Below are 19,484 nucleotides of genomic sequence, written 5' to 3'. Positions count from 1 at the left end.
CAGCCCCGCCGCCGAGCCCCGCCCGGCCGAACAGGCGGCCCGCCTCTCAGCGCCGCGCCAGGAGGCTCCTGGGGTAGTGTGAGCTGTGAGCTCCTCACCGGGTCCCGATTCAGAACGGAGGCTGTTGGCTACAGGTGATTGAGCACGCAGCCACTTCTTCGGGTTTTAGGAGGGAAAAGATCGGTCTCTTGGGGCAAGGAGGTGTGAAACAGGACACAGGCTCTTTATCAGAAACCGGCTGCGGTTTCAGTAAATGCCGACTGGTCTAACAGCAGTGCCACTCACCTGTAGGGTCTGACCCTGTCCTCGCGTAGCTGCATGTGAAGTTAGTTGGGGGAGGTAGCTAATAGCCTCATCTTTATGTCTTCGTTTAATAATACAGGCTCATACAAAGCCTGTAGGAAGAGCAAGACCTTGGGAAGGCTGTTCTTTGTACCCCAGTGCTGAGCTGAATGCAGACCAGGAGGTGCAGAGAACACTCAAGCCCTACAGCCAAGTGTTCCAGCTGCTACGTCACAGTGTGTGCTGTGACTGCTTTCTAAAATCATTTCACTGATAAGTCGCTCTGCTACTAAAAACTGTGCAAAAATGGAAATGGAAAATCAACCTTATATAACAAATGATCCTTATCTCTGTTTGGATTATTGGAGCAGTGTTTGAAGAGCAAATATTTCTGTGAACAGATTGTTTACTTTGTCCTACGCTCATTCTCAGGAAGAAAATTAGAATAATATTTCTCATGTTTGTAGTTACTGCAATTTTCCTGTTATGGTTCCGCTGAAATGTTATAAAGCAATCGTGGAGTTGCTTGAATTCAAATTAAGAAAAAAGAAAGACAAAAGAATCATCTGTATGTTTACCTAAAGCCAATTCACTGTTACACTGGTATTCTACACTGTTCACCCAGCATTGTTATCCTGACAACACACAGTGTCCTTAGCAACTACTGAAAGAGATTGTACTTTGCAAAACCTAACCCGCTGGTTCAAGCACTGTCTGACCCTGAAATGACAAAATTGTGGGGGTAGAAATACTAGCCTATTAAATTAAACAGACAAAAATGATATGTTTGGGCAAGAAAAGTAGCTATAACTTCTTTGCTATTTAATCCTATAAGTATTTTTATATCAGTATTTTAGAAAATTCTCCCCTTTTCTGCCATTCTTTACTTGATATCATCAAATCTTGCAGCTTTGTTGTAGGCTCATTTAAAAGACTAGTGTAGCTTGACTATGTGAAGCTTTAGCAATGTCCTGTCTATATACCATGCAGTCTTTGCTTTGGGTATTTTCTGTTGATGGCCATTGCAGGTGTGGTTTCATACTTGAAGTTATTTTATACAACAGGCCTATGCTGGCAACGTGTCTGGTTTTACTTCACCTTATGTTCTTGCATATAGATACCACTTATTCTTCGATATCTTGATTTTTTGTAAGTCAATGTTCTAATGTGTTTTCCTCTGGCTAGTCATGCTTCTAATCTGCAATAGGAAGATGGATTGCAGGTTAGTAAGCTTAACTTGGTCTTACTGGCATCTTATTACAGACTCTTGCCATCACTGCATTATTTGCAACATGCAGTTGTGCTTAGTTGTTGAAAACACTGAAGAAAACATCATTAGAAGCAACATCCTTCTAAGGTATTGCAGTTTTGTCTCCTGCCTGCATACTTTTACCTCAGGAGAAAATTCCTTACATGGGCTAGAATTTAGTTTCATTTCAGCTCCAACCTTATTTATGTTATCTTAGCATGCAGCTTTATGCAAACATGTTCTGTGGCCATTTTTTTTTCTTCTCAAGTGTTCCCTTAAAAAGTACAATATGGATGTGAAGTTGCAAAACCCTGCTTAGCCTTTGAATTGAACTGACTTTTCCCAATTGCAAAGATTTTACACTGCCAGTTCTTAGTAATCTTCTTCCACTAATGTAACTGCATGCAATATCAATTTATATTGGGTCAAATTAGCACACAGCAGTACTTAATTTATGCTTAGAAATAAGTACTGTAAGACATGGTATCCATCTGGCACTTTCTCTGATCTAAAAATATGGGTTTAGAGGATGATGGAGATGCTGAGATACTGGATCATTTGGGAGAGTCCCACTCTTTTTACACTTCATTGTCCATAGGTGATAATTAACAGTGCTTCCTGCTTTCTCTTTCCTGCCAAGTTCCACAAGTATTACTGATTTCCCTCTCCCCGTAAGGTCATCTTACAACTGGGAAGCATAATTAAGCTAAATTCAGAGAAGCTTGTTCTCCATCTGCAATTCATTTAAAGTTCATAGCTTTTTTTTTTTTCCCTTTTTTTTTTTTTTTTCTTTTCTTTTCCCTTCAACATGGAAGGAAGGGCTGAGTGCCTGTTTATACCAGTTTACTTAGATATTACATCCTGCTTTACAGCTCTGGATAGATATATTTTATTATCCTTTGAAGCTAATATTTGCACATCCTCTTGGAATTCGTTCAACCTAAGCACTCGGTTCGTGTTTTGGGTTTTCTGGCATGTTTGTTCTCTGTGTGTAGCTGGTGGCAATGTCATTCAGGTAACCTGTTCCTCAGTGCTTTCCTTTGGGTCCCTTCACTCTGAAAGTTTGTAGACTTACCATTTACTCCCCTGTGACATTGCAGAGCAGTAATTATGTTTACTCTGGATTATGGTTTTAACTGTCCCTGTGTTTCTTTCAGAGTAACTTTTTTCTCCCATCTGTACTACTTTTTCACCTTGTTTAAAATGCTGGCTTGGCATTTTTGCGTGATGATTATTTCTCAAGAATGAATGCATCTGCAGCAGCCACAGCTGTAAAACCCCGGGTGAGCTGCATTCATGCTTTTGAGCAATAATGAACAGCTTTCAAACACTTTGTAATTACTGAACAATAGTGTAGCCTGTTCTTGTCTCAAAAGTAGGACAAGACTGAATGAACTCTGCCTTTTTTTGGAAGAGAGCTGCACACCAGGGTTAATCCCAGGAGGAGGCAGCCTGCCACGTTCCATGATGGAAGAAGATAAGCGGTGTCAGAGGCATGGGAGGAGGCAAGGAGAGGTGCTGAGGAGTGGGAACAAAGGTCTGAATTTTGCTCCTCGTGATCTCTGTTGATGTAGAGCAAAGTCAAAGGCTGAGGCAACTCAGACTTGTTTGTGACTTAAAGTGGTATGAATTTCCTCCTCGGATGTCATTATCCAGGCTTATCAGCAACGTAATTCAAATTAAATGTTACAAACAGCACAACTGCAGTCCAGCTACAGGCAGTGCCTGCGCAACATGGTGTTCTTATACTACATCCTGTATCATTTAAGGTGATGGGAGTTCTTACACGTAGAGCAGGTCTGAGCAGCCCTGAATGGTCGGGGACTGGAGTGGCAGTGGATTTAGGCCACCTCTAGCTAGACCTGTGTTCTTATGCCCTGAATTACCAGTTTTAAATGTTGGATGTGGGTGGCAAAATAACTTGGGCAATTACAAGCACCTTTATGCTACGTGTATACATGCATGTATATACACCACATATACACAGATACAGCAGAGGGAGTTGGGACAAGCAGTACGAGAGCAAGGATGAAATTTTAATAGTTTCCAACCAAGCCAGCACGTTTGACCTTAACCCGAGGAGGGAGAAGGGGCAATAGCCCCAGGCGAGGCGGAAAACAGTTCAAACCCGCCATGTCAGGAGGCGGCCCCACACTCGCGGCGCCCATTAATACGTAACGCCGCTTCCGTCCCACGGTCCGCGCCCGTCGCTACGCGCATGCGCTTCCGCCTTACTCCGGGCCCTAAGATGGCGGCGGCCTGTGGTGCGCAACTTGACTGTGAGTGGTAACTGACACTGCTTCTGATAACTAACGTTGTTTTGAGGAGGAGAGATAATCGTGCTGCCTTGCGAACTTGCTGTCTGTGCAGGAGATGTGGATTTATGGGGTTACTGTTGCTGAAGTAGAAAAGGGTTAGCCTCTGTGACTCACTGAAAACTCAGTGCATGAGCCTTTGGCACACAGAACTACTTGGCTAAAGACACGCTAAATTATGCAATACCAAAATTATTTTTTAAAAGCAAAGAATTGTAAGTTGTTTGCAGGACCTCATATGGCACAAAAGTGATGCATGCCTAGCTTTTGAATAGTGAATGTTCATTTTAAAGTTGATGGAATTGTCAGTGGTGTAAAGATAGGAATGTTTTTGAATGCTTAGGATCTGGGAGGAGAGTCTTCAATGCTTATGAAAAATTTAAGGTTGCTTAGTCTGTCTGCTGTGTGTAACCTTATCTTGTTACTTGCATATGTTACTTGTTTGTTCTAGGAGGAGCAGTGCTTCCAGCCTTCAGAATGTCCAACTTGAACGCAAAGTTCCGTCATAGTCACCGAGGTGCTCAGGAAGCCGGCAGGCGGGAACTCATTTCTAGATCTTTGCAGAGTGCTCAGCATTGTTTGGAGGACCAGGATTACGGAACTGCATATGCTCACTATCTTCTAGTACTAAATCTAGCTCCCGAGCTGAAAACCAGTGTGAAAGTAAGTGCTCTTTGATTTCCTCTTGAGTCTGTGTGATGTGGTCTCTGCATGTGATTCTTTGTCTGTAACTGATCTTTCTATTCGGTCTTGAAAATAAGAGTAGTAATTGAAATAGATGTTTAATGAACTGTACATGTCTATAGAAGGAACTTGATGTACTTTTCTTTTAGTGCTCTGTGTGTCTACTAAGTTTAATAAAGATGGGCCAGTGTTAATATTCACTTGTTCTGTAGAATAACGTACATTAGTACGTGCATAGGCCCTTAGGATCCATTGCTGGGTGATGATACTTTGTGTGGATGTCTGAGAGTTTATTTCTGTTACTTCAAGAGAGCCAACTGATTTGGGACAGTACTGAGTGTACTGCTGCTGAAGGGAAATTTATGTGTTTAGGTGCATCTGGCCAACTCTGATGTTTTCAAGTCTCAGTTCCCCTCTTTTGGTAACTATTTTCAACTCAATGCTGTACATTTTGTTTTCTAGGAAACATTCCAGTTTACTCTCTTTAAATGGGCAGAAGAGCTAGATTCTTTAGCACGGATTCAAGATCTATTTAACTGCTATGAACAGGCACTTGAGTTGTATCCAAATGATGAAGTGATATGTAACAGTATGGGAGAACATCTTTTCAGGTTTGTATTGAGTAGTGTATACTCAGTTTTTATAACATTTGGTTTTTAGTTTTGTATGTTGTGAAAGAATAGTCAGCTGAACATAGCATGTAAGATCACATTTATTTCTTTTAAGCATAGTTTATGCTTGACTTTTATATAATGCATACAGCTGAATGTTGTGCACTTGTCAGCTTAAAAAGTTGATTAGTCTAAAAGATAAGTTTAAAAGAGCACTTCTGCTGAAGTAAAAGGTTAAAGTAAAAGCACTGCATTTGAGTATTTTTAAACCATTAATTAAATAATTACTATAAAGTGGAATGATACAAAGATGGTAACAGAGGTGGTGACAGATATTTAAAAAGCTATTTATAAGGAAAACTCACCAATAAGGAGGCCTTCACTGGGAAATGCTGAGGCAATCTCCACCAGGGAGCAATCTCCAAGAGATGCTGCCTTAGTGGTGGTCAGCCCTTAAATGAGGTCTAGAGGAGGTGGAATCAAGCTCCACCCCTTCTGGGAGCACAGCTAAATTACTCTCACCTGTGCTCCCACAGCTGACCCGACACTTGCCTCAGCTGATTAATCAGAGGTTCAGGCTGTGATGACCAATTTCCTATACAACTACTAAAGAAAAATCTAACTGTTCAAATTCATCATGTTAAGTACTGTTGTTAAAATAGAATTTTTAAAGTTTATCTTTGTTTTTTTCCCCTCTGAGATCTCTGAACTTTATTGCTTTTGCATACTGTCTTTAAATTCTGGTCCTTCTTGAGGTCACATAGGGTGAACCTTTCAAATGAGGAAGCTAGTCATGTGTCCTGTGTAGAACTGATTTCTCTTAAACAGTTCAAGCTTCTGCAGTTATTTAATACCAAAAAAAATAATATTTTGCCACTTTCCCCCAAACTTGCAACATGTGGTGGTCACTATTCCTCTGAATTCTGAAGTATTCCAAGACTGGACTATAAAACATCAGTCCTGGATCCGAGCAGCTTTGGTTAGGAGCGCCTTCTGACTGTTCCATGTGCTTGCTTCAAGGAGCAATGCATCTTGCCTTGTGAGGAAATTGGACACTTTGATATATTTCATAGCTCTTCTTTTTCAGTGCAGTCTGCTTTGACCATATGCCATAGCTATTATAGAAGTTTGGTTCAGTTCTCAATTTATTTTCAGAACTGCCTCTTAATGGAAGCACTGGCAACTCAAAATTTGATCTGTAGTATAGTCAAGTTAAATATGGTGAGATGAACTTGGATTTTGGAGTATTCCCTTGAAGCTTGAAAAATCTGTGAGACCGCAGGTTTGCTACCATCATACAGTTAAGTTCTTGTAGAACCTATCCTAGTTTGTAAAAGGATGCCAATAGCAAATGAAGGTTGGTACACATGGTGAAATTTTTTACTACCTTTGCATTTTAAAGTGATTTGATGTGAAGTTCTAAGTTGTGTGTGTGTATATATATATATATATATATATATATTTTTTTTTATTTTTTTTTTTTTTTTTAAATAAGCTAATCTTAGTATTTTTATGGAGAATCTAATGTAAAATATTTATGTTGTCATTTGTCTGATACAAACTATGGACTTACAGATATTTACTGATAATTGGCATCTGAATGTATGCTTGCTGTTTGTTGTTTTAACCATTAGAATGGGCTTCAGAGATGAAGCAGCTGGGTATTTTCACAAAGCAGTGAAGCTTAATCCAGATTTTGCTGATGCAAAGGAGAATTTCTACCGTGTTGCAAACTGGCTTGTGGAACGTTGGCACTTCATCATGCTTAACGATGCCAAGAGGAATCTTACTTACCTGAAAGCAATAGAGAATGCTGTCTGCTCGGGCTGCAAGTCTGTCCTTGATATTGGAACAGGAACAGGAATATTGAGGTGTGTCATAAGCATATGTTTAACATTTAATTATTAGAAATATTTGTTGTCTAACAAAATGTTAGTGCTACTTAAAAGATTATTTTATTTTACATGCTTTGTTGAGGCGAGACTTATGAAAGGAAACGACATTCAAAAGTCAGTGAGTCTATTGTTGGTAATTGTGTTATGATGTGGAATACCAATAACCAAAAGCCATATAACTATGACACATACTTTACCTTAAATGATATAAATGATATAAATAGGAGGTAAAGCTCTGATTCTTGTATTTTAGTATGTTTGCAAAGAAGGCAGGAGCATCTTCTGTCTTTGCCTGTGAATTGTCGAAAACCATGTATGAACTCGCCTGTGATGTGGTGGCAGCAAATAACATGGACAAAGAAATCAAGCTTCTACATTTGAAGTCACTTGATATAGAAATTCCGAAGGACATACCAGAAAGGTGAGTTGTTGCATTCTACTGTGATAACAATAAATTTTTATTCTAATTTAAGATATGCTGTAATCTAAACAGGGAATAACTTTCCCTGTGGTAATCAACAACACTTATGGTGAGAAGGTTTTAAGTTTTTATGGAGCAATGCAGAAATTGTTTTTGTGATTATGTTAAGTTCTATGGTAAATCAATGATGTTACAAATTAAGTATTTTAGTTCTTGGGTGGTACCTTAGAGGCATGTGCAATTATGTTGCATCAACAGGAAAGGAGTAGTGAGGTTATTACAATGTGAAAGTTCACAGTGAACAACTTAGGACTCATTTCTGCAACTGGGGATCGAGTTATATAATGGTACCTCCAAAAGAAAAGTACATCTGGGATATATTACACTCCTGCGACTCCATGTGAAGTTTTGTGCTTGGACAGAGAGATTAGAAATGCAGGTTGTGTACTTTTTATAAGGAAGAGAGGAGAAGGAAGTGCCACATGCTGTGTGCAGGTCCCTCATGTTTTCTTTGTGCCGTGGGATAGATCCAGAGGGCAGTGGGAGTAGCGTTAGATGCTGGAGTAAAATTCAGTGGAAGAATGTTGTAACTTTTCCTAAGAGATTTTTGTGTGTACTCATATGACACTTATGTATTTGCCCACTGTAGCAGAGATCCATGTGCTTTGGAAAACTAAGTAGTTTATATTTTCAGTATATTTAAGTTATGTCTTTTAAAGCAAAGTAAGAGCTGCTGAGGTGAGTCGGCAACTGGGAATTCCTTTTGGCAAATGAAAATTTGATCCATTGTTATAGCTCTCACCACGTGCAATTCAAACTCTTTAGTCTACCTTACGCTTTTTTTTTTGCTGTCACTTTCAAAAGGGGCTCTTTAGGAAGATTTCTAGCAGGTATGGATCTAAGGGGATGTTAGTTTGTTATAGTGTACTCAGACTGCTGGTTTATCTCTTCAGCTCACCGCTACTGGAAATGCAGAGCAAAACTATGGGAAGGAAATGTTTTATTACACATTACTAACATTTGATAAAATATCTGTGCTGATGATGGTAAAGACTCATTAATATGGAAAAGCAAAGCTACCATGGTTAAGCGTGCCAGGCAAGCTTTGTCTAACTTTGTCAGTTAAGCTGTACTAACTGACCATGTGCATCCTCTCAGTGTCTGTGCCGAGTTACTGGGTTTCGCTTGTCAGGAATAAGTTGTTACTGTTCTGGAGAAGTCTAGTCTTCTGCCATTTACTTCTTGGTTTAGGGAGTTAAATGGATTTAGTATTGGAGGATTTATTTGCCTACTTATTTGCTTTATTGTGCTTTGGTTAAAAAGGAGTATTGAAAAAAAAAAACAAAACTGTAACACATAGGCACTTGCATGAGGTACAGACAAAATACTTGAGGAATCGCTGGCTGTGCCTCAGGCTGAAAGAACTTCCTATTTGGGTTAGATTCTTCCCCCACAATGTATTTTTAAATACTGACAAATAAGATTTGTGGTAAATTCTTGCTCAAATTTTCTCTTATTTGTATCTTAAATAAGTTGTTAGAATGATTTAGTTGCCCATCAGTATTGAAACTTCAGAACACTGGTAAAAGTTGTGCTTCGTTCTCATGTTGGAATAGGCTTTTTTATTAGTATTTTTCTTTAGAAGAATAACATAACAGACGCGCATGATATAAATTACATTTCATGCTGTTTGTTTGTTTTTCCCTTATGTAGAGTTTCCTTAGTTGTCACAGAAACTGTTGATGCTGGTTTATTTGGAGAGGGGATTGTGGAGAGCTTGATACATGCTTGGGAACATCTGCTTTTACAGCCAAAGGTAGGTGATGTAGGTAAGTGTAAATGTGATTTCTGTTTGTCTTATTTTTATATACTTATTTGTATATTATTTTTATATATACACACACACAAGTACATTTTCCGTGTTCTGCCTTGATTCCAAATAATAATGATTTAAAAAGAAGTTTTAACTGGCAGAAAATATATTTTGTTCAACTGGAACTGATGACCTCTGGTGTTAAGTGCAGGAATTATTACTGTGGGAAAGGTCCTCAGATGTTGCATCAAACATAATATGATAAAATTTTAAGCATGGATTTTAAATTACAGAAGTAGTAAACTGATAAACTGGTGTGCAGATCATATTGAAATACACTGTTAAGAAAAAGTTTGATCTGCAAGAATGACAGAGACTTGGAGATTTCTCCTGGTTAATGCGAACTTTTGTAATCCTGACTTTAAAGTAGGTTTTGAATTAAAGATAGGAATAGGTCTAAGTGAATGTTCCTATTAATGTTACAGCCAAAAAATCAGGATGTCAATACTAAAGACTATGGGCAAGTTATTCCTGCAAGTGCTACAGTATTTGGAATGGCAGTGGAATGCAAAGAGATACGTAGACATCACAGGTATGTTTAAACTCTAGCACAGTTTGGATGTACATTGGTTACTTAGGAGAAGACTTTGTGACTTATGAATTATCAGTTTTCATTTATTTTTCTCTTTTTTTTTTTTTTAAATGACTGCATATATCTCACTAAGCAGGTTTCTGATCCAACCCTTCCCTCTCCTTTCTCAGGATGCTCTTTCTTTTTTCCCTTCTCTAAACCACTTCATTAGAAACTCTTGCTTTTCAGTAATGCTGAAAATAAATACCATTAGTGTGTACTAAAGACATGCTATTCCTTAATAGTAAAATTACTTCCCAATTTCTGTATTGGAGATTCTTGGATTAACAGTTGACCCTTATCCTCATTTTACCTTCTTTATAATCTGCTTCGTACCTCACTGCTAGATCCTACTCCTTTCAGATGTGGACAGGATTTTGTAAAGCCTGAATGTCAATAATCCCACTTTGCATTATCCTTCTCAATGTGTGCCTTACCTAATTTTGAGCTAACATACTCTCAGGTTTCTTTGTTGATACCAGTTGTGACTGTATCAGTTATTTCCATAGTCATTTTCATTTTCATCTTCTAAAGCAATATCACTGTATGAAGACTGTCTGTCTAATAGGTTTAATCTTATTTTCTTTAGGATTAATCTTGTTGCAGATTAAAAGAAACACTGATTTACACAGATACTTTCATGCACTGGAACAGAAAAATACCTGTACCATATCATGGACTTCTAATGCGTTAGCCCTGAAGAGCAGTCAGAAAAAGACAAAAGTTCTCATAGTAATTGGTCACAGAAGAACTTTCCCTCAGGAATAACCCTTTAGGAGTAATTATCGTCTTGAAAGATGGCAGTGAATATTTCTTTAAAAATTTAAACAGGATGAAACTCAGGTTGTCTAATTAACAGTTCATTCTAATAGTGTTGTTTAAGGTTGAGTAACTAGCAGGGCTTAAAGAGTTTCTACCAGTTAATCATATGCAAAGAAGAAAAAGGTCACTTGTAAGTTTTCAGTTTTCTACCTTGAGATCCATTTTTTTTCCTCTAATAGGCATAGCTGTCTTAAGTTAATACTCCTAACAAGGGCTATAGCTTTTTGTAAAGCTTTGCCTGTTCTCAAATTTAAGCTGTCCACATCTCTTTGGATTCTTGTGATGTACATCTCTGTGTTTCCCTGGGTGTTTTCGTGATCTACATCATAACTGTTTTCCTAATGTTCTTTTTGAGCAATGGGCTTGAAGATACTTGGAATAGCAGTGTGAAAATATCTTTTTCTTCATGCTTTTTATATTATCTAGTGTTGGGTTTTTTTTTTGTCTCATTGTTGTAAATTCATACAGCTTTTCAGCTTCTCATCACTTCTGTGTCCAAATGGTTTCAAGTAGATGAATTGCCCAGAAGTCTGTGGATTCTTGAGGTTTTGTTTGTTTTTTTTTCCTAAAGTACACTTCAGAGTATATATCATCTAGCAGCAGACACTGAGCCTTTAGCTGCCAGGGAATCAGCTTTCGTTCTTAAGTGCTTATTATCTTGCATCTGTGTCTGATGCTGATTGTTTGCTTTGTATTCCATTGATTAGCATTTCTGTCGTTCAGTGATTTTTTTATTATTTTTTTTTTCTTTAAGTTAGGTTGTATTTCTTATGCTCTGATATTTATTTCTTTTTTGGGGATGGGGAGGGGAGTTGTTTGGTTTTTGTTTTTTGCATTTTCTCCTAGAATGTACTGAAATGCTGGATAAACAATACCAATTTCTTGTATCTATTTCTGGTGCCCTTAAGTCAACCTGACAAAATTTCCCACTGGTTTACCTCTCTATTACTTAACGTTCTAATAGTAATTTTGACATTTCTTGAGTGTAGCAGATGCTGTCTGTATCCGTTGCTTATTCTCTAGAATCACTCTAGCTTCTAACTATGGTTTTATTTTTTTCTGATTAGCTTTCATTTTCTCTTGAAATTGTTGCTTTCTTTAAAGCAGTTATTTCAAATCTATGTGAAAATACATAAATGCATTTACTTCAGAAGAACAGATGAATTGACAAATTTCTGAGAAGACTGTTCTGCTAAAAATATATTTTGTTTGCCACAGAAGACACCAGTTTACTACGTATTGTTTCTCAGTTTGAGCTATGTAATTTTAAAGGGTCATATTGCATGACAGTAAAGCAATATTCTAGGAGAACATGGTGTCTTTTAACTCTTGTGCATTTCACTGCATTTGAAACACTTAGCCAGTCTTGAAAGGATTATGAAGTTTCATGCTTCTTCTTCTTTTTCTCCCCCCAGAGTGGGAACACAAGAAGTTGCTGGTGTGCACTTGCCACGTTCTGTGAAGTTCTTTAGTCCAACACATGCTTCTGCTGGTTCAGAGGAAACTGTTGAACCTTACACCACTGAAAAGCTCAGTCGAATTCCTGGAGGTTATGTACCTCTAACAGAGCCCTTTCAAATAATGACAGTGGATTTCAACAATCTGCAGGTAAATATACATATATTATTTTCTTTACATCCTCTAGAACTAAACAATGTATAAAAGAGTCCTACATCTTGTTTGCCATGTTCAGTTCTGCAACAGTTTGCATTTGCAAGGTTGGCAGTTCTGCCTTAATCCTGTACTGGTTTTCATACTTATCTGATTACGTTGTGATCTGATTCATCAGATGACAGTCCTTGGATTTTTGAAGGTAAAGGTTTTTTGAGTGACGTCACTTAGTTCCCCAGACTAGCTCACCATAGGACCAAACAACTGCCAGTATCAGTACAGAAAATGGAGAAAGAATTCAATAGACCAGTATTTGATCGTTTATGTGTCAAGGAACTGGCTACGTTAATTCCTCTAAAGTTATAGGGAGTCTTCAGAGAAGTTGAGGAGATGAGAGTTAGGATATGTTTTACAGCTGGCATTAAATTGTATGTAAGTGTTTGGGTATGTGTAAAAGAGAGGAGAGCTAAAATACCATATCCTATTCAACCATTTTGATTGCACCCTTCAGCTCCTAAGATACTTGTTATGCAGCTTTCTAAAATATAGTAGAATTATTTTGTGCATTTTCCCAGAGTGTATTTGTATGCTTCTACCAAATAGACTTGAGCTGTAAGGCAAGGACATCAGCTGCTCACAGCTGAGCATGCTAAAAAGATTCTGCATCTGATCTCTGGTGAGTCGTTTCTTGCTTGTTGACCCATGGTGAGGCGTTAACATTAAAGTGGTGAGTCAGAGCTTAAAATAGATTCTGTTATATAAATGAAATTATTCTTGGCTACTGCTTGGCCAGGAATTGCAGTGTTCTGAATCAATAGCTTTTTCTAGTTGGCTTCTCTGACATCCTAAGGTTAAAAATGAAGAAAGACAAGGTTCTTTGGAACACTGCTGGGAGCGATTTCTGTGACCTAATGTTGCTTCTGCTTCTAGCATCAGTAAGAAACTGCTACACCTGAAAGATGTCTACTCCGGAGTCTCTGACTCTTGACAGTCATGCAACAATAATCTTGAGTGAAGATCTCTTCCTTTGAAACTTTGTGTTAAGTACTCTGGTTATGAAAGGTGGAGATATCATGAATAGAGTTGAAGAAACACAGTTAACTAATGCGGAATAACTAGTTGCTGTTTATTGTTGTTACAGGACTAGCATGTCCCTTTCAAAGTAACGATCAGAAAAGTAATTATAGCCAGTCAAAACAGTAATAATAAAAAAGGCCTCTGACTTGTGCTGATTACTTTTATTGCTGTTACTAGCAGGAGCTGTGCAGTTCCTCCCCAGCAGGGGAATGAGATGTGGCTGTAATTGCAGGCTGTAGACATTTGTACCTAGCCTGGTAACTACCTGCGTGCGTGTTTGCTGGCAGCACATCGGTGTCACTGGGAGTGGAAGTAACTGTTTACCATCACAGCTGGTAATTACAGCTGATTACTCCTTTCAGGCCCTGAAGGAACTGAGCTATTGCCAACGAAGTTTTTTTTCATTATAAACTTTAATAACATCCTGTAATTTTGACACATGCATTGTTCAGCCATCTCTCAGTAGCGAGGTAGATCAACTTCTGGAGAACACAGGCCAAGAAAAAAACAGGAGAAGAAAAAATGCAGCTTGAGAAAACTACTAGTTATGTTCCTGGCATGGAATTTTCTTTTTGCCTTGTGCTTTTTGTTAAAAAATTTAGAGAGAACAAGTGCTGATGTGAGCTATTCTGTAAAATATGGAATTTTTAGACAAGGCTGTTACTGCTATAATGATTGTAACTAAGAGAACGTTGGTCCCTTGCGACTGATATCCTCTTACTGGCGTATGCCAGAGCTGTTAAAAGACATCAGAGCTGTGTCTTTTGTGTTTATGAATGTTACTGCAGAAGGTAATTACTGGGAGGTGTGTGCAAGATGACTTCATTCCTATTAACTACTATTTAGGAAATACTCAGTAGTAAAATTTTACACAAAGTCGATAATGTAGGTTGCAGAGAACATAATCTCAAAGTTGTTTGATTTGGTGTTTTTGTAATGATTGTGCTGAACTTTGGCTGTAGTGAACTCAATGCTTGCTTACAGTAATTTCTAGAGCTGTATTTCTAAATTTGAATACAGGTTTTAACTGAAGCATGTGTCTGAAGAGTTTGATATCAAAGACTAAGTTCTCATAAGGCATGCTTTGTCAGTTGAATGCCTTTCTTGCAGTTTCTACTTTTTAAATACATAATTTTAGACATGATTGTGCCTCAATTACTGGCTAGTAGGCACGAGTTTGTTGTGTGTACATAATTGTGCTTCAGTGAGGGAAGAGAGCCCATATGCTGACAAGCGTTGATAGTTGGCATTGTAGCATTTTGTTAACTCCAGGTTTCTGTCAGATGCCCTCGTGGATTGGTACAGCAGTGTGAGTGACTTGGTAGTGACTACTGTGAAACCATTTTTGACATATGGAAAGGAACTTCCACGCACTTTTTTCTCTTTCCATTCTGGTCAGGAGCTGAAGAGCCTTGCACATAGAAAGCCCTGGAAGCTCAGCCAGCCAGTCACTGAAGGAGGAATGCTAGATGCTATTGTGGTGTGGTTTGTACTGCAGCTTGATGATGAGCATGCTCTGTCTACAAGTCCTAGTGAAGAAACTTGCTGGGAACAGGCAGTCTATCCTGTGCAAGGCCTCCCTGGTAAGTGCTGTAGATTTTCTTGATGCAGTACATAAACTGACTAGCTCAAGAACAAAATGAAGCCAAATTAATCTCAGAGACCAAGAAATGGTAGTAATTGGATTAGGAGAAGTTCTGTGATGTGTAGCTGTAAGGTGGTTCCTGATCAAGTTTATGGACTGTACTGGAAAGCCGCTGCAGCGGGTCTTGTTTGTCGGACTCTGCTATGAGACAGATAAGGAACCTCATTAAGGTCTGGGAGAATGAATACTTAAAAACAATTTTTTTTCTATACTGAATCAGATACTCTTTGGATCACTCCCAGAAGGTGAGGCCAGGATCACCTGGATGTGACAAGGTGATCTGTGTAATCAGGATGTGGCATTTGAAAGGGAGGTGAGCTACTAGTTGCTGTTGCCACCACAAAAACAAAACTAAAAGCTCTCATCCACCCCCTTGCATCTGCTCTCCAGCAGGTCAAGGGAGGTGATCCCCCCCCTCTACTCTGCCCTGGTGAGGCCTCATCTGGAATACTGTGTCCAGTTCTGGGCTCCCCAGTACAAAAAAGACAGGGATCTCTTGGAAGGAGTCCAGCGGAGGGTCACTAAGATGGTGAAGGGCCTGGAGCATCTCCCCTGTGAGGAGAGACTAAGCAAACTGGGTCTGTTTAGCCTTGAGAAAAGAAGGCTGAGAGGGTACTTGATCCAGGTTTATAAATACCTGAGGTGTGGGAGCCATAGTGGCGAGGCTGGTCTCTTTTCAGTAGTGCATGGGAACAGGACTAGGGGGTAACGGGATGAAACTACAGCATAGAAAGTTCCACATGAATGTACGGAAGAACTTCTTTACAGTGAGGGTGACGGAGCACTGGAACAGGCTGCCCAGGGAGGTGGTGGAGTCTCCTTCTCTGGAGATATTCAAGACCTGCCTGGATGCCTACCTGTGTGACATGGTGTAGGGAGCCTGCTTTGGCAGGGGGGTTGGACTCGATGATCTCTAGAGGTCCCTTCCAACCCCTACAATTCTGGGATTCTGTGATTCTTTGGATTATAACTTCATTGGTCAGAGCTGTTCCTCAGTGCCAGTGTCATTTGCAGCAGCAGCAGCCTTTACTTTGTTCACCTGTTTCTAATTTACTTGCCTGTTTAGGTAGACAGTAGGGGAAGAAATATTAAGTATGCAACAGTTTAACATCAAAGCAGTTTATTTGCAAGTATGTTTTTGTTCAGCTCTGCTGTTGACAGGACACTTGGAGAAGTTTGTATTTATTTTAAGCTTGTTTTCAGATTAAATGGATTTGTCTAGTATAGGACAGATTAAGGCAAATGTGAACATGGTAGCGGATTTCAGTAGTGGCCTGCAGAGCTTAGTACTGAAAATTGGAGGAACCTCCTCTTGAACAGGCTGTTTTGGTTCCAGCCTATATTGTGTTGTGTACCCAAGCCTCTGCATCTGTTCTGTCTCGCTCTCTCTCCTGTGGAATAAGATACATGACTAGAACAAATCTTTCATACATGGTAAAAACAGCTAATGAAGCAACGAGATAATCTCTGTGCTTTTATTCTTGTAGAGCACTGCACATCTGCTGCAGTGATAGTATTTGCCGTAATTGATATGATTTTGTGCTGGTTTTTCCAAGATTATTCTGTGAAGGCTGGAGATACTGTGATGATGGAAGTTTGCTGCCAAGACTGCTACCTGAAGATCCAGAAGATTTCTTTTTTAACTTCAGAGTGTGGGATGGACTGCAGTGACAGAGACGAGATGCTGAGTTTGGGCAATGAGGCTGAATTATGTAATGCTCTGGCTAGTCTTCAGACAGCTAGTGAACAGGATGACAAAGGTCAAGTTTGTGTGTTGGAATCCACAGAAATAGCCCTGTTGAACAATGTACCGTACCACGAATGCTTCAGAGCTGCCATGGGCAAGGTTCTGTCATCATTAAATCCAAGTAAGGACTTGGAGTCCATGGATATTGACAGACATGGCTGTGGGGTGAACATCCAAGAAGGCCAGAGCAAGAGCTCTGTAGATGTGGTTCCTGATCCTTTGTATGTACTAGATGTATCTGAAGGCTTCTCCATCCTACCAATTATAGCTGGCAAACTTGGACCAGTTAAAGCCTACAGCTCTATTGAGAAGGAACAGCATCAGGCAGTCCTTAATGTAATCTCAGAAGCGAATAATTTCCCTAAGGAAACTGTAGAATTTTGGCTCAGCCAATTAGAAGATGAAAATGTGGTGCTACAGAGACCCAAATCCGATAAATTATGGAGTATTATTATTTTGGATGTTATAGAGACATCTGGTTTAATCCAGCAGGAGGTGATGGAAAAGGCTGCAATATCCAGGTAAGTACAAATGGACAAAAGGAATTTAAGGAATCCATAATTACATCCATTATCTGAAAACTTTTGAAAGCGTTCCTTCTAGCTACACAATTAACGTTGTTTCTATGGAGCATGGAAAGGTTTTCTGAGCAGATTGAACTTGCACTTTAGGAGTAAATTTCCTGCAGCATCTTGGATGTCTGATATAATTTGAAGTGTTAAGATCTCACTCCCATAGACTGCTTTATTTTTTGCATGCAATAATACAGATGGAAGATCTTGCTTCTTGGTTTGCAAGAAACAACTAGGATAGCCATTATCTTGCTAATAACAGGTAGCTCCATCACGTGTACATTGAGCTACTGTTGGCATAAAGTGGTATTGCTAAAGGATAGATACATAGAATTAGAACAGCCAGGGAAGCACCAAAAGAGCTATTAGATATTGGTGCTTTGAGTAAGTCCTGTTACCTTCATCTTGAAATATCATTGTTTCCAATACTGACACTGAGAAAATGTTGCTTTGTACAGTATTACCAGGTAAATTCTGTATAATACAGTCTGGTCACATGGATCTAAATCAGATGGTTTTGGGCACTTCAAAGGAATTAGTGTGTATTTATTAATGTATTAAATGTAAGTGTGCTTTCCTTACTGTTGAATGATAAGCTATAGAGGTGAAATCTCTTTCATTTTACAGATGTTTACTTCAGAGTGGAGGGAAGATATTTCCACAGTATGTGTTGGTATATGGGATGCTTGTAGAATCACAGTCTTTGTTACTGGAGAGTGCTGTTCAAGGAACAGAACCAACTCTTGGGTTTAATATAGCTCCTTTTATCAACCAGTTCAAGGTATGGAGTTGTTGGATGTCTTCCAGGTACAGTTCCAAAGCATGCAGCTGTTTAATTGTTTTACTCTAGTATAAAATGGAAGAAAACTAAAAAGCTGAAACTTCATAACGTTTCGATATCAAGAAAGTCTTTGATCAGGAAGGAGCCTTGTGATGAAGCTAAACAAATAGTTTTTTTTTCTTTCTGGAACTAGAGTGAGTGAATATTTGTCTGAGTTGTGAGAGATATAATGAGAATGTACAGAAGAATGACTGTGCTCTTAGGAGTTCTATCTCCTTCATCACCTCGTATCACAACAATGACGTTTCAGAAGGGGTTGAAATAGTGCATTTAGCGTTTTGGCTGTTTCTTACAGACATGACAGTAATTCCTAGAAACTTTTGCATTATAATTGTCATAAACGTATCACTTTGGAGTGATTATTGATGTCTAAAGTTACGGTCTGTACTCTTAGGTACCTGTTCGTGTTTATTTGGATCTCTCTACGTTACCATGTGTACCTTTGAGTAAGCCAGCAGAACTACTAAGACTAGACCTCATGAATCCCCTGTTAAACACTGCTAGCAGAGAGGTGAAGGTGAGTTATGTGTGTGTATGTAATGACATACAATGTTAAGTGCACTTAACTGTCATTCCCTAGAACTGCCCAATTATTGTTTACCTGGGATGAAAATTTCAATGCAGAATTTACTTCTCTGGAAATGTCTTTGATTGAAATGGTCAAACTAATATTTTAAATATTTTTTAGGTACAGATTTGTAAGTCTGGCCAAGTCACTGCAATTCCCTTCTGGTATCACATACATCTAGATGAAGAGCATAGCTTGAATACATCTGATGAGTTCTCACACTGGAAACAAGCTGCAGTTGTTCTTGATAAGCCTCTCCAAGTTCAGGTCGGAGATGAACTTGTGCTTGATGTTCAGCACCATAAAAGCAATATTAGCATTACTGTTAAACAGTGAAGAACATCCAGTGTAAACTATACGCTACAAACTGTTGGTGTACATCACTGGTACTAATTTATATTAAATTCTAATTTTTATGTACTGATCAAAAAGACTATTTTACTGTTTTAAAAGAGTTGGTAGACTTGTCCATCCAACAGACAGATGAAAATGGACACTTTAAGGGTATCTTACCAAGCAGTTTTGGGAGGTATTTCTGGGGCTGCCTCTGAAAATCTGAGGTGCTAGCTACTGCAGCAGTGGTAGAAGGGGGACAGATTTCTGTCACTGCCCCATCATCTGTAGTGAAAGAAAAAGTATCTAAAATACCTATGTCAGAAGTAAACAGCTGTGACTGCATAGTCCTTGTTTCACGAACCTT

At 38.9% G+C, this 19,484-nt stretch overlaps 2 protein-coding genes across 5 annotated transcripts in view; one reads left to right on the top strand and one right to left on the bottom strand.

Annotated features, from left to right (window-relative positions):
- Positions 1-456, bottom strand: part of ARHGAP10 (Rho GTPase activating protein 10) — a 127,169-nt gene extending 126,713 nt beyond the window's left edge. Inside the window, exon 1 of the mRNA XM_085544971.1 lies at positions 286-456. The gene's annotated coding sequence lies outside the window, so the exon portion shown is untranslated. The remainder of the gene's footprint in view (positions 1-285) is intronic.
- Positions 42-19,215, top strand: PRMT9 (protein arginine methyltransferase 9). Of its 4 annotated transcripts, none has more exons than XM_015861092.3 (13): positions 42-134; positions 4,298-4,509; positions 4,993-5,141; positions 6,776-7,012; positions 7,290-7,457; positions 9,171-9,273; positions 9,756-9,862; positions 12,139-12,331; positions 14,811-14,994; positions 16,613-17,324; positions 18,003-18,156; positions 18,611-18,733; positions 18,905-19,215. In XM_015861092.3, the coding sequence occupies exons 2-13, from the start codon at positions 4,324-4,326 to the stop codon at positions 19,118-19,120; spliced, it is 2,532 nt and encodes an 843-aa protein (XP_015716578.1). In that variant the 5' UTR covers positions 42-134; positions 4,298-4,323; the 3' UTR covers positions 19,121-19,215. The 4 variants fall into 4 exon arrangements, 3 of the variants coding, with proteins under 3 accessions (XP_015716578.1, XP_015716577.1, XP_032300400.1); XR_014945287.1 differs by lacking the exon at positions 42-134 and adding an exon at positions 3,765-3,810 and having other exon boundaries at positions 18,003-18,182; XM_015861091.3 differs by lacking the exon at positions 42-134 and adding an exon at positions 3,765-3,810.
- The last annotated feature ends 269 nt before the right edge of the window (positions 19,216-19,484 follow it).

This window comes from Coturnix japonica, chromosome 4, assembly GCF_054131305.1.
Source record: "Coturnix japonica strain WE chromosome 4, WE-NBRP24, whole genome shotgun sequence".
Taxonomy (NCBI): domain Eukaryota; kingdom Metazoa; phylum Chordata; class Aves; order Galliformes; family Phasianidae; genus Coturnix; species Coturnix japonica.
This window is presented reverse-complemented; position numbering and strand designations above follow the sequence as displayed.

Excerpts from the sequence above, each read along its gene's own strand:
- PRMT9 (XM_015861092.3), top strand. The coding sequence starts at position 4,324 with ATGTCCAACTTGAACGCAAAGTTCCGTCATAGTCACCGAGGTGCTCAG. Across the intron at positions 5,142-6,775 it reads ATGGGAGAACATCTTTTCAG|AATGGGCTTCAGAGATGAAG; the intron begins GTTTGTATTGAG and ends TTTAACCATTAG. Across the intron at positions 14,995-16,612 it reads TCCTGTGCAAGGCCTCCCTG|ATTATTCTGTGAAGGCTGGA; the intron begins GTAAGTGCTGTA and ends GGTTTTTCCAAG.